Source organism: Rhinoraja longicauda, chromosome 9 (assembly GCF_053455715.1).
Source record: "Rhinoraja longicauda isolate Sanriku21f chromosome 9, sRhiLon1.1, whole genome shotgun sequence".
Lineage (NCBI taxonomy): Eukaryota > Metazoa > Chordata > Chondrichthyes > Rajiformes > Arhynchobatidae > Rhinoraja > Rhinoraja longicauda.
In genome coordinates, this window is record NC_135961.1 from 67155803 (window position 1) to 67168251 (window position 12449).

At 51.4% G+C, this 12449-nt stretch overlaps 1 protein-coding gene across 1 annotated transcript in view; it reads left to right on the forward strand.

The window, feature by feature from the left end:
* Positions 1-402: 402 nt before the first annotated feature.
* pcsk2 (proprotein convertase subtilisin/kexin type 2) overlaps positions 403-12449 on the forward strand; it is a 49232-nt gene continuing 37185 nt past the window's right edge. The window contains exon 1 of the mRNA XM_078405664.1: positions 403-758. Within this exon, the coding sequence (XP_078261790.1) occupies positions 405-758 (354 nt within the window). The 5' untranslated portion in view covers positions 403-404. The remainder of the gene's footprint in view (positions 759-12449) is intronic.

Sequence of the window (12449 nt, forward strand, 5' to 3'; positions counted from 1 at the left end):
CTCTCCCCCTCCCCTCTCTCCCCCTCCCCCTCTCTCCCCCCTCCCCTTCCCCCTCTCCCCGTCCCTCCTCTACCCCCTCCTCTCCCTCTCTCCCCTCCTCCCTCTCTCCTCTCCTCACCCCCTCCCTCCTCTCCCCCCTCCCCTCCCCCTCCCTCCTCTCCCCCTCCCTCCTCCTCCTCTCCCCCTCTCTCACCCTAACTCTAACCCTCCTCTCCCCTCTCCCCTCTCCTCCCCTCTTCCCTCCTCTCTCCTCTCCCCCCTCCTCTCTCCCCCCTCCTCTCTCCCCCCTCCTCTCTCCCCCCTCCTCTCTCCCCCCTCCTCTCTCCCCTCTCCTCCCCCTCTCTCTCCGCATTGAGCATCGGGCATGTGATGGTTTTGACGCGGATGCTGTGTGATCCAGTGAGATGTCTCGGTGCACGACACGACACGACAGGGCGCTGGGGAATGCGGAGCATCTTTCATTAAACCCAGAGCCTGGGTACTGTGCGTGTGTGTGTGTGTGTGAGTGTGCAAGAGGCGAGTCTATCCCAGCCCGCAGTCTAACCTGGCTCAGCCCAGCGCTGGATATGAAGGGTCGCAGTGTGAAGGAGACCCTTGTCTGTCTGTTGCTCAATGCGCTTCTTGTTGTTGCTGCAGCGGCGGCGGCGACGACCAGCCCGAAGATCTACACCAACCACTTCTTGGTTGAGCTTCACGGATCTGGAGACGAGCTGGCCCGGAGTGTGGCCGCTGACACCGGCTTCACGGCGCTCAGGAAGGTAGGGACTCACCCAGAGAGAGAGAGAGAGAGAGAGAGAGAGAGAGAGGTGTGAATCTGAGGAATTCTCTGCCACAGAGGGCAGTGGAGGCCAATTCACGAGAGTTAGATAGAGCTCTAGGGGCTAGTGGAATCAGGGGATATGGGGGAGAAGGCAGGCACGGGTTACTGATTGTGGATGATCAGCCATGATCACAATGAATGGCGGTGCTGGCTCGAAGGGCCGAATGGCCTCCTCCTGCACCTATTTCCAATGTTTCTATGTAATCAATCATCCCCACCTACACATGCTTCAGCCTGAACTAAGGTCTCCACCCGAAACCTCACTCTTCCCTTCTCTCCACAGATGCTGCCCGACCCGCTGAGTTACTCCAGCATTTTGTGTCTATCTTCCGTACATGTAACATCTACACAGACACCGTGTATGTAGAGAGACACAGAGTGCTGGAGGAACTCAGCGGGTCAGGCAGCATCTCTGGAGAGAAGGAATGGGTCACCTGTCCATGTTCTCCAGAGATGCTGCCTGACCCGCTGAGTTACTCCAGCACTCTGTGTCTCTCTTCGGTGTAAATCAGTATCTGCAGTTCTTTCTTGCACACACACACACACACACGCACACACACACACACACACGCACACACACGCACACACACACACACACGCACACACGCACACACACGCACACACACACACACACACACACACACAAAGCTGGAGTAACTCAGCGGGTCAGGCAGCATCTCTGGAGAGAAGGAATGGGTGACGTTTCGGGTGGAGTCGCACGTCCCTGCTTCCACTTCTAACGCAGATATCGCCCTGTCTGAAGAAGGGTCCCATTTCCCTCCACAGATGCTGCCCGACCCGCTGAGTTGCTCCAGCACTTTGTGTTTTCCTCAAGGTCCCTTGTGTCTCCACAACCTTGGGCTCGTTAACCGGTTTGTGGAGGGCGGTGAATCTGTGGAACTCATTGCCACAGACGGCTGTGGAGGCCACAAGTCAGTGGATATTTTTACGGCAGAGATACATAGATTGTGGATTAGTGCGGGTGTCATGGGGTTATGGGGAGAAGGCAGGGGAATGGGGTTAGGAGGGAGAGATAGATCAGCCATGATTGAATGGCGGAAAGGCTAGATGGGCCGAATGGCCTAATTCTACTATTATGACATTTATGAATTGGCTGCGGTGAATCTTGTGACTGATGTCGATTCCAGTTTTCCCCGGGCCGTTGGGTTAGCAGAGTCGCGGCCCTTCGGTCGGTGCGAGGGGAGAGGCGCTATTTGGGGGCTTTACATCTGACCTTCTCAATCGCCCTTGCAAGAAGCTTTATCTGTGGTCGGTCTGTTTCATTGTAAGCGCCCAACTGCAAGATACCTCCCACGCCAACCTACACTCAACCAGGTGAAAACCCGATCACAGGTGATAGGATCAGAATTAGGCCATTCGGCCCATCAAGTCTACTCCGCCATTCAATCATGGCTGATCTATCTCTCCCTCCTAACCCCATTCTCCTGCCTTCTCCCCATAAACTCTGACACCTGTACTAATCAAGAATCTATCAATACAATACAATCTATCTCTGCCTTAAAAAATATTCATTGACTTGACCTCCACAGAATTCCAAAAATACCCCCTCCTCTGGGTTGTGCAAGAAAATAACTGCAGATAATCATCCTCTGGGTTGATTTACACTGCCCTGAATTCTCCATCAATCTACCACCACATTCTCACTGGCTAAACATCCTTGCAACCTTAGAGTGACACAAAATGCTGGAGGAACTCAGCGGACAGGCAGTTTCTCCGGAGATCATGTCCTCCAGAGATGCTGCCTGTCCCGCTGAGTTACTCCAGCATTTTGTGTCTATTTTCGGTGTAAACCGGCACCTGCGGTTCCCTCCTCCACACCCCCCGCGTTAATATCCCCAGCAGTAAATGCTTCGTCAGTCGGCGACACAACGAGAAAGGTCGGGCACCTTCACCCGGTTATCCACCGGGAGCATGTTCGATCGCTTGAGGTGAGTCTCAATCTACTTCTGCTGAGTAACGCAGGAATAACGGGTCATAGTGAGATGGGGAATGGCAGCGGGGGTGGGGGCGCGTTACATCTTTCATCTGTGTCTCCGCAGCAAGTATAAAGCACCACCTCCACCCCCTCTCCCTTCCTCTCCGCTCCCCCCCTCTCCCCCCCGCTCACCCCCCCCCCCCGCTCCCCCCCCGCTCCCCCCCGCTCCCCCTCGCTCCCCCTCGCTCCCCCCCTCTCCCCCCCTCTCTCTCCCCTCCTCTCCCCTCCTCTCCCCTCCTCTCCCCTCCTCTCCCCCCTCTCCCCTCCTCTCCCCCCCCCTCCCCTCCTCTCCCCTCCTCTCCGCTCCTCTCCCCCCCTCTCCCCCCTCTCCCCTCCTCTCCCCTCCTCTCCCCTCCTCTCCCCCCTCTCCCCTCCTCTCCCCTCCTCTCCCCTCCTCTCCTCTCCTCTCCTCTCCCCTCCTCTCCTCTCCTCTCCTCTCCTCTCCCCTCCTCTCCTCTCCTCTCCTCTCCCCTCCTCTCCTCTCCTCTCCTCTCCTCTCCTCTCCTCTCCATCCCTCTCCTCTCCTCTCCTCTCCCCTCCTCTCCCCTCCTCTCCTCTCCTCTCCTCTCCTCTCCTCTCCTCTCCTCTCCTCTCCTCTCCTCTCCATCCCTCTCCTCTCCTCTCCTCTCCTCTCCTCTCCTCTCCTCTCCTCTCCTCTCCTCTCCTCTCCTCTCCTCTCCTCTCCTCTCCTCTCCTCTCCTCTCCTCTCCTCTCCTCTCCCCCTCCCATCTCCTCTCCTCTCATCCCCTCTCTCCCCTTCTCCACCCTCCCATTCGCCTGTCTCCCCCTCTCCCTTCCCCACCCATCTCCCCGCTCTCTCCCCACTCTCCCCCTCTCTCCTCCCCCTCTCTCCTCCCCTCCCCTCCCCCTCTCTCACCCTCTCTCCCCCCCATCCTCCCCTCTCTCCTCACCCTCTCTCCCCCCCATCCTCCCCTCTCTCCTCCCCCTCTCTCCCCCCATCCTCCCCTCTCTCCTCCCCCTCTCTCCTCCCCTTCCCCTCTCTCCCCCTCTCTCCCCCTCTCTCATCCTCCACGTCTCCCCCTCTCCACCCTCCTCTCTCCTCCCATTCGCCTGTCTCTCCATCTCCCCTCCCCCATCCCTCTCCCCTCTCCCCCCTCTCCCCCCTCTCCCCCCCCCCCCGCTCCCCCCCTCTCCCCCCCCCGCTCCCCCCCCCGCTCCCCCCCTCTCCTCTCCCCTCTCCTCTCCGCTCTCCGCCCATCCGCTTGTCTCCCCCCTCTTTCCCTCCCCTCCCCTTCCCCCTCTTTCCCTCCCCTCCCCCTCTTTCCCTCCCCTCCCCCTCTTTCCCTCCCCTCCCCCTCTTTCCCTCCCCTCCCCTTCCCCCTCTTTCCCTCCCCTCCCCCTCTTTCCCTCCCCTCCCCCTCTTTCCCTCCCCTCCCCCTCTTTCCCTCCCCTCTCCACCCTCCTCTCCCCTCCCATTCGCCTGTCTCCCCCCTCTCTCCCCCCTCCACGTCTCCTCCCCCCTCCCCTCTCCCCTCCCCTCTCCACCATCACTCCGCCCGCCTGCCGTTCGATGTCTCGAAAGGCCAATCTGATAAACAGACAGCACCGGGAAACATCCCTAACTAGCGGTAGAGGAGTGTGTGTTGGAGTATTAGAGCGGTGTCGCTGCCGGCCCCACAATGTGATCCGTCTACATGGACATCTCCCAGGCTCCGGGCTCTTGGAGTCAACACACGGGCGCTCGGCGTTCCTTCTGACTAAAGAGGCTCCACTGACAGTCTAGCGGCTGCACTCTAGAACAGGCTAGGAACCAACCCCCTGATACAAGAGACTGCAGGTGCTGGAATCACTTGAGCAAGACACGAAGTACTGGAGGAACTCAGCGGGTCAGGCAGCCTCTGTGGAGAGAAGGAATGGGGTGACGGTTCGGGACGAGACCCTTGTTCAGACTGAGAGTCAGGGGAAAGGGACAGGAGAGATATAGACGGTGATGTGGAGAGACATGGAACAAATGAAATAAAGGCATTCAGAAAAGTAACGAAGATAAAGGAAACAGACCATTGTTGGCTGTGGGCTGGGTGAGAATAAGTCACAGGCAATGAGACTCAACAAGACCACTTTGAAGCTGGAACGACTTGGGTCGGAGAGTCGAGTCGTCAATTTTATTTGTATAGCACATTTAAAAACAACCCACGTTGACCAAAGTGCTGTACATCAGTTCTGGTACTGAGAACGAACATACAATGGCACACAAACATAACAGCACATACATAAACAGTTCGCAGCGCCCCCTCAGAGGGCCTCAAACGCTAAGGAGTAGAAATAGGTTTTGAGCCTGGACTTAAAGGAGTCGATGGAGGGGGCAGTTCTGATGGGGAGAGGGATGCTGTTCCACAGTCTAGGAGCTGCAACCGCAAAAGCGCGGTCACCCCTGAGCTTAAGCCTAGACCGCGGGATAGTGAGTAGCCCCAAGTCGGCCGACCTGAGGGACCTGGAGATAGAGTGGTGGGTTAGAAGATTTTTGATATGGGGGGGCATATTTGTTCTATATATCTCCACATCACCAATTTGGGCTTTGTATGTGAATATGAGGAGCTTGAAGTTGATTCTGTCCTGTACTGGGAGGGGATTCAGGGGTCACTTGAACTGCAGATGCTGGTTTACAACGAAGATAGACACAGAGTGCTGGAGTAACTCAGCGGGTCAGGCAGCATCTGTGGAGAGAAGGAACGGGTGACGTTTCGGGTCGAGACCCTTCTCCAGACTGAGAGTCAGGGGAAGGGAAGTGTGAGGTATCTTCACTGTCAACCAGCGTCTGCAGTTCCTTCTTACTCATAATCCTTATTTCCACAAAGCAATATTTAGATTAGTTTAGTTTAGATTTGTTTAGTTTAGGGAAAAAAACTGCAGATGTGGCCCTTGTGGCTAAAGGGATCAGGGGGTATGGAGAGAAGGCAGGTACGGGATACTGAGCTGGATGATCAGCCATGATCATATTGAATGGCGGTACAGGCTCGAAGGGCCGAATGGCCTCCTCCTGCACCTATTTTCTATGTTTCTATGTTTCTATGTTAAAATCGAAGGTAGACACACAATGCTGGAGTAACTCAGCGGGTCAGACAGCATCTGTGGAGAACATGTGGATCTGTGGAGAACATGGATAGGTGACATATTGGCTTGGAGGGTCTGGTAGAAGGGTCTGTACATTCCTTCTCTCCGGAGATGCTGCCTGACCCGCTGAGTTGCTCCAGCACTGTGTGAGTCTATCTTCCATTCTCGGCCACTTGCTCTCTGAGCTTCATTGCAACGCGGCGCTCTCCAAGGTGCTGAAACCGTGGTCAGTCACCGGTTCTCGGCGCAGCTCTGAGCACCAGGGAGAGGAAGCGGGGGAGAGAAGGGTGTCGACCAGGGACGTCCTTCTCTCCAGAGATGCTGCCCGTCCCGCTGAGTTACTCCAGCATTTTGTGTCTGTCTTAGGAGAGGGAGGAAAGCTCGTTCAACTTGTACCCCACGAAGAGTTTCATCTATTGCCTCTGCTCCTGAAACAGAGACCAAAAACAATTAGTCTGGAAGGGGTGCCAATCCCTCTTGTTAACATAGAAACATAGAAAGTAGGTGCAGGAGTCGGCCATTCGGCCCTTCGAGCCTGCACCACCATTCAATATGATCATCGCTGATCATCCAGCTTAGTAACCTGTACCTGCCTTCTCTCCAAACCCCCTGATCCCTTTAGCCCTTGCCAAAGATTTTCTGACTTCTCCCCCCCGCTTGGCAGACTTTCACCCCGATGGGAAAAGCGAAGACACGATGAGACTTGGTCAGGAACATCTGGAGTAGTTTATTGTCAGGGATAGGAGAAAAGCTGCAGATGCTGGTTTAAATCGAAGGTAGGCACAAAATGCTGGAGTAACTCAGCGGGTCAGGCAGCATCTCTGGAGAGAAGGAATGGGTGACGTTTCGGGTCGAGACCCTTCTTCAGACTGATGTCAGGGGAGGGGGCGGGACAAAGATAGGATGTAGTCGGAGACAGGAAGACAGTGGGAGAACTGGGAAGGGGAGGGGATAGAGAGGGAAAGCAAGGGCTATTTGAAGTTAGAGAAGTCAATGTTCATACCACTGGGGTGTAAACTACCCAAGCGAAATATGAGGTGCTGTTCCTCCAATTTGCGCTGGGCCTCACTGACAATGGAGGAAGCCCAGGAAAATGAAAGGTCAGATCGGGAATGGGAGGGGAGTTGACGTGCTGAGCCACCGGGAGATCAGGTTGGTTAAGGCGGACTGAGCGGAGGTGTTGAAAGAAACGATCGCCGAGCCTGCGCTTGGTCTTGCCGATGTAGAGAAGCTGACGTCTGGAACAGCGAGTCTACCTTTGGTTTATTGTCATATATACGTGTTGAAGTGGGAAGGTTCAGTGGAACAGCTGGAGTTAAAGTCCTGTTTTTTGATGGCATAGGCACAATGCAATTCTATCGAAGGACTGCAGATGCTAGTTTATACCAAAGATGGACACAAAATACTGGAGTAACTCAGCAGGTCAGGCAGCTTCTCTGAAGAAGGATCTCGACCCATAATGTCATCTATCCATGTTCTCCACAGATGCTGCCTGACCCGCTGAGTTGCTCCAGCACTTTGTGTCTATCTTTTTGTCTTTAACATTGATTAGAATTGAAATCTTCTTTGGCAGATCCAGCGATCAATTAAATGTCAGGACATACCACGTTATTATTTTTTAAATAGTTGTTCCAAAAATCAATAAAAAGCATTTTTTTTTCTATCTCTGAAATCCTTAGAGTTTCTCCGCTTTAAATAGAAAATACAGACCATGACCATGTAGCTCCTGAAATGTGATTCAGAGATTTCAAATATTATATATATCAATTATGATGGTGAGTTACTCTTGGAAATCATTGTGAATTTGGATGTAACGTTGCTGCATAAACCCAGCAATCACCCCAGCATGCAATAAAAATATATTAAACTGTTAAACGTACCTCAGTGGGACAGGCAGCATCTCAGACTGAAGACTAAAGAAGGGTCTTGATCCAAAACGTCACCCATCAGAATCAGAATCAAAATAACCTTTATTGTCATCCAAAAAAACAAGTCTTTTGGACGAGATTTTGTCACCCACAATCCAACAATAAGGGCAATAAAAGTAAGGAATTACACACACACAATCACAATCACGGCGGCACGGTGGCGCAGCGGTAGAGTTGCTGCCTTACAGCGAATGCTGCGCCGAAGACTCAGGTTCGATCCTGACTACGGGCGCCGTCTGTACGGAGTTTGTGGCCTGCGTGGGTTTTCTCCGAGATCTTCGGTTTCCTCCCACACTCCAGGCAGCAGCTCTGGAGAGAAGGAATGGGTGACGTTTCAGGTCAAGACCCTTCTTCAGACTGATGTTAGGGGAGAGGGAGATACAGGGATAAGGAAGTGTAAGGTGTGAAAATAGGACAAAGGGAATGGAGATCAAGGGAAATGTAGAATAGAAATGGGAAGATGTGGCTAGTGGTGGGATCCCATTGGAGGTGGCAAAAATGTTGGAGGATTAGGTCCTGTATGTGGGCTGGTGGGGTGGAAGGTGTGGACTAGGGGGACTGTGTCCCTGTTATGACTGGGGTTGGGGGGAAGGGGAGCTGCGGGATATCAAGGAGACATGAGTGAGGGTCTCATCTATGATGGAAGAGGGGAATCCCCATTCCCCAAAGAATAAGGACATCTCCGATGCCCTGGTGTGGAACACCTCATCCCGGGCGCAGATGCGGCGTAGACGGAGGAATTGGGAGTAGGGGATAGAGTCTTTACAGGAAGCAGGGTGGGAAGACGTGTAATCTAGATAGCTGTGGGAGTCAGTGGGTTTATAATAGATGTCAGTCGATCGTCTGTCTCCTGTGATGGAGGCGGTGAGCTCAAGAAATGGTAGGGAGATGTCGGAGATGGTCCAAGATTCATCCGTGCCATAGTTGTTTACAGTCATTTAGCAGTTACATAAATGTCGTCCCTCAAAAGGGCGAGTGATTTGCAATTTTATCATTCTGTTTGCATCTCTGCTCTTTTGAATACATAAATATATTATAAATATGTAACAGTCAAAAGATAGCTCTGTGTGGGAGGATGAAAGTCTTCCACCGGCAGCTATTTTTGAATTAACATTCTGTGGTCCAGGAAAGTAGACGAGGCCTTAAATGTTCTGCCAAAAGACTGCTTTACCGTGGAGTCAAGAGTCACGAGTCACAAGTCACGGGTCAAGAGTGTTTTATTGTCATATGTCCCATAACAAATCAATGAAATACTAACTTGCAGCAGCACAACAGATCTGTAAACATCGTACTCTGTAAAACCCACGATAAACAACGACCAGAAAGCTCAGTAAAAAACAGAGATTCAAGATTTAAGATTCAATTTATTGTCACATGCACCAATTAAGGTACAGTGAAATTTGAGTTACCATATTTACATACACTGATGAGCCAAAGCATTATGACCATCTGCCTAATATGCTGTTGGTCCTCCGTGTGCAGCCCCATACGCAGCAGGGTGCGATGCACTGTGTATTGTCACACATTCCTCCCGTGACCACCATTAACATTTTCTGTGACTTGTGCCACAGTCGACCTTCTGTCGGTTCGGACCAGACGGGATAGCTTTCGTTGCCCTCGCGCATCGATGAGCCTTGGGCGCCCAACACCCTGTCTGTCGCCGGTTTGTGGTTTGTCCCTCCTCGGACCACTGTCGGTCGGTACTCACCACTGCTGACCGGGAGCACCCCACAAGCCTTGCCGTTTCAGAGATGCTCTGACCCAGTCATCTGGCCATAACAATTTGGCCCTTGTCAAAGTCGCTCAGGTCTTTACTCCTGCCCATTTCTCCTGCATCCAACACATCAACTTCAAGAACTGACTGTTCACTTGCTGCCTAATATATCCCACCCCTTGACAGGTGCCATTGTAACAAGATAATCAATGTTATTCACTTTGCCTGTCAGTGGTCGTAATGTTTTGGCTAATCGGTGTATATGTATATGTATATGTATATATATATGTATATATATATGTATATATATATGTATATATATATATATATATATATATATACACACTGAGCTTTTTTATCATTGTTTATATATATATATATATATGTGTGTGTGTGTGTATGTGCATATATATATGTGTGTGTGTGTGTATATATATTTACACACTGAACTTTCTTATCATTGTTTATATATAATATACATACGTGTGTGTGTGGTTTGTGTATACATATATGTCTGTTTTAGCACACAGACAAACACACACACACACACACACACACACACACACACACACACACACACACACACACACACACACACACACACACACACACACACACACAGATCTTATAAAGGTGTATAAGGGCGAGGTTATAGGAATGGTAGAATAGTTGCCATGGGGACAGAGAAAAAAGATTGGATCCAGTGTGAAGAAGGGTCCCGACCCAAACCATTGCCTATCCATGTCCTCTCGAGATACTGCCTGACCCGCTGAGTTACTCCAGCACTTTGTGTTCTATGCAAGATTCCTTTTGTCGTGATTGTATAGAAATGCTGTTCACATCATCACTCAATACATTACATATAGAATGGGCGGTCACGGTGGCGCAGCGGTAGAGTTGCCGCCTTACAGCGAATGCAGCGCCGGTGACCTGGGTTCCATCCCGACTACGGGCGCTGTCTGTACGGAGTTTGTACATTCCCCCCGTGACCTGCGTGGGTTTTCTCTGAGATCTTCGGTTTCCTCCCACGCTCTAAAGACGTGCAGGTTTGTAGGTTAATTGGATTGGTATAAATGTAAAAATTGCCCCTAGTGGGTGTAGGATAGTGTTAGTGTGCGGGGATCGCTGGTTGGCACGGACCCGGTGGGCCGAAGGGCCTGTTTCCGCGCTGTATCTCTAAACTAAACTAAACTAAACATGCAGTTTTGTGTGTTCATTGGCCCTCTGTAAACTTACTCCTGGTGTGTCGGGAGTGGATGAGAAAGTGGGATAAAATAGAACTGGTGAGAATGGGTGACCGATGGTCGGCATGGGCTTGATGGGCCGAAGAGCCTGTTTCCGTGCTGCATCTATAAACTAAACTAAACTAATTACAGCGGGATCTTGATTAACCGGCCTTGATCTTGAATCCCTTCTCAGCAGAACAGCCAATTTGGTTTTATTTTCGCTGTAAAAGCTGATCTCACGGATTAAATGTTCAGGACAATCCAAGCACATGAACAAACATGGGTTGGTAAGTAAAAATTGTAAATTGTCCCTCGTGTGTGTAGGATAGTGCTAGTTTGCGGGGATCGCTGGTCGACGCGGACTCGATGGGCCGAAGGGCCTGCTTCCACGCTGTATCTCTAAACTAAACTAAATTAAATTAAGGTCGGAGGAAGGGTCTCGACCCGAGACGTCACCCATTCCTTCTCTCCAGAGATGCTGCCTGTCCCGCTGAGTTACCTCAGCATTCTGTGTCTATCATCAGGCTAAAAACATGTCTGTGGCTCTACCCAAGTTATGTTTCTAATAGCAACGGGGACAGAGAAATTTCACTCAGACTTAAAATCAGCTATTAACTGGAATGAGGTAGGGAAAGGGAATTGTCAATTCCCTTTTCATATTAATCAAGCCTCTAACTAGAAATAAATAATGACAGCAAATCAATACTTCATATGGAAGAGAATAAATGATTCATTGAGACTTACAGAGAGTGAAAACTACAGGGGGGCCTGGTCAAAAGCCACGTTTGAGTAAGCTGTGACACAAAATGTTGGAGTAACTCAGCGGGTCAGGCAGCATCTCGGGAGAGAAGGAACGGGTGACGCTCCGGGTCGAGACCCTTCTTCAGACTGGTGTCAGGGGAGGGGGCGGGACAAAGATAGGATGTAGTAGGAGACAGGAAGACAGTGGGAGAACTGGGAAGGGGGAGGGGAAAGAGAGGGACAGAGAGACTATCTGAAGTTGGAGAAGTCAATGTTCATACCGCTGGGGTGTAAGCTGCCCAAGCGAAATATGAGGTGCTGTTCCTCCAAATTGCGCTGGGCCTCACTATGACACTGGAGGCCCAGGACAGAAAGGTCAGATTGGGAGTGGGAGGGGGAGTTGAAGTGCTGAGCCACCGGGAGATCAGGTTGGTTAAGGCGGACTGAGCGAAGGTGTTGAGCGAAACGATCGGCGAGCCTGCGCTTGGTCTCGCCGATGTAGAGTAGTTGACGTCTGGATCAGGGAGGAAGCTTTTCTCAGTTCGGGAGAAACCAGAGATAAGTAAAGAGATATCGTCACATGTCCAACCTAACAGTGAAACGGAAACGATGCCAACATTATTTTCACAAATGCCCAAGTCAAGAGTGAAGAGTGTTTTTATTGTCATCTGTACCTAACAGAACAATGAAATACTTACTTGCAGCAGCACAACAGAATATGTACACATAGTACTCCCCACGATAATTTTTTTAAAAAATCAGTATATATACAAAATAAACAAACAAATAAGTTTTTCTTACCTTGCCGGAGATGCGATTGTTTTGCGGATGGTATCTCCGGTCGCTCTGCGGCCTAACATCGTGGAGCTGGAGGCCTTGCTCGGGACTGACTTTGAGCCCCACCGTGGGACCGTGGACTTACCATCGGAGCCTGCGATCCCTTGCCTGAGAT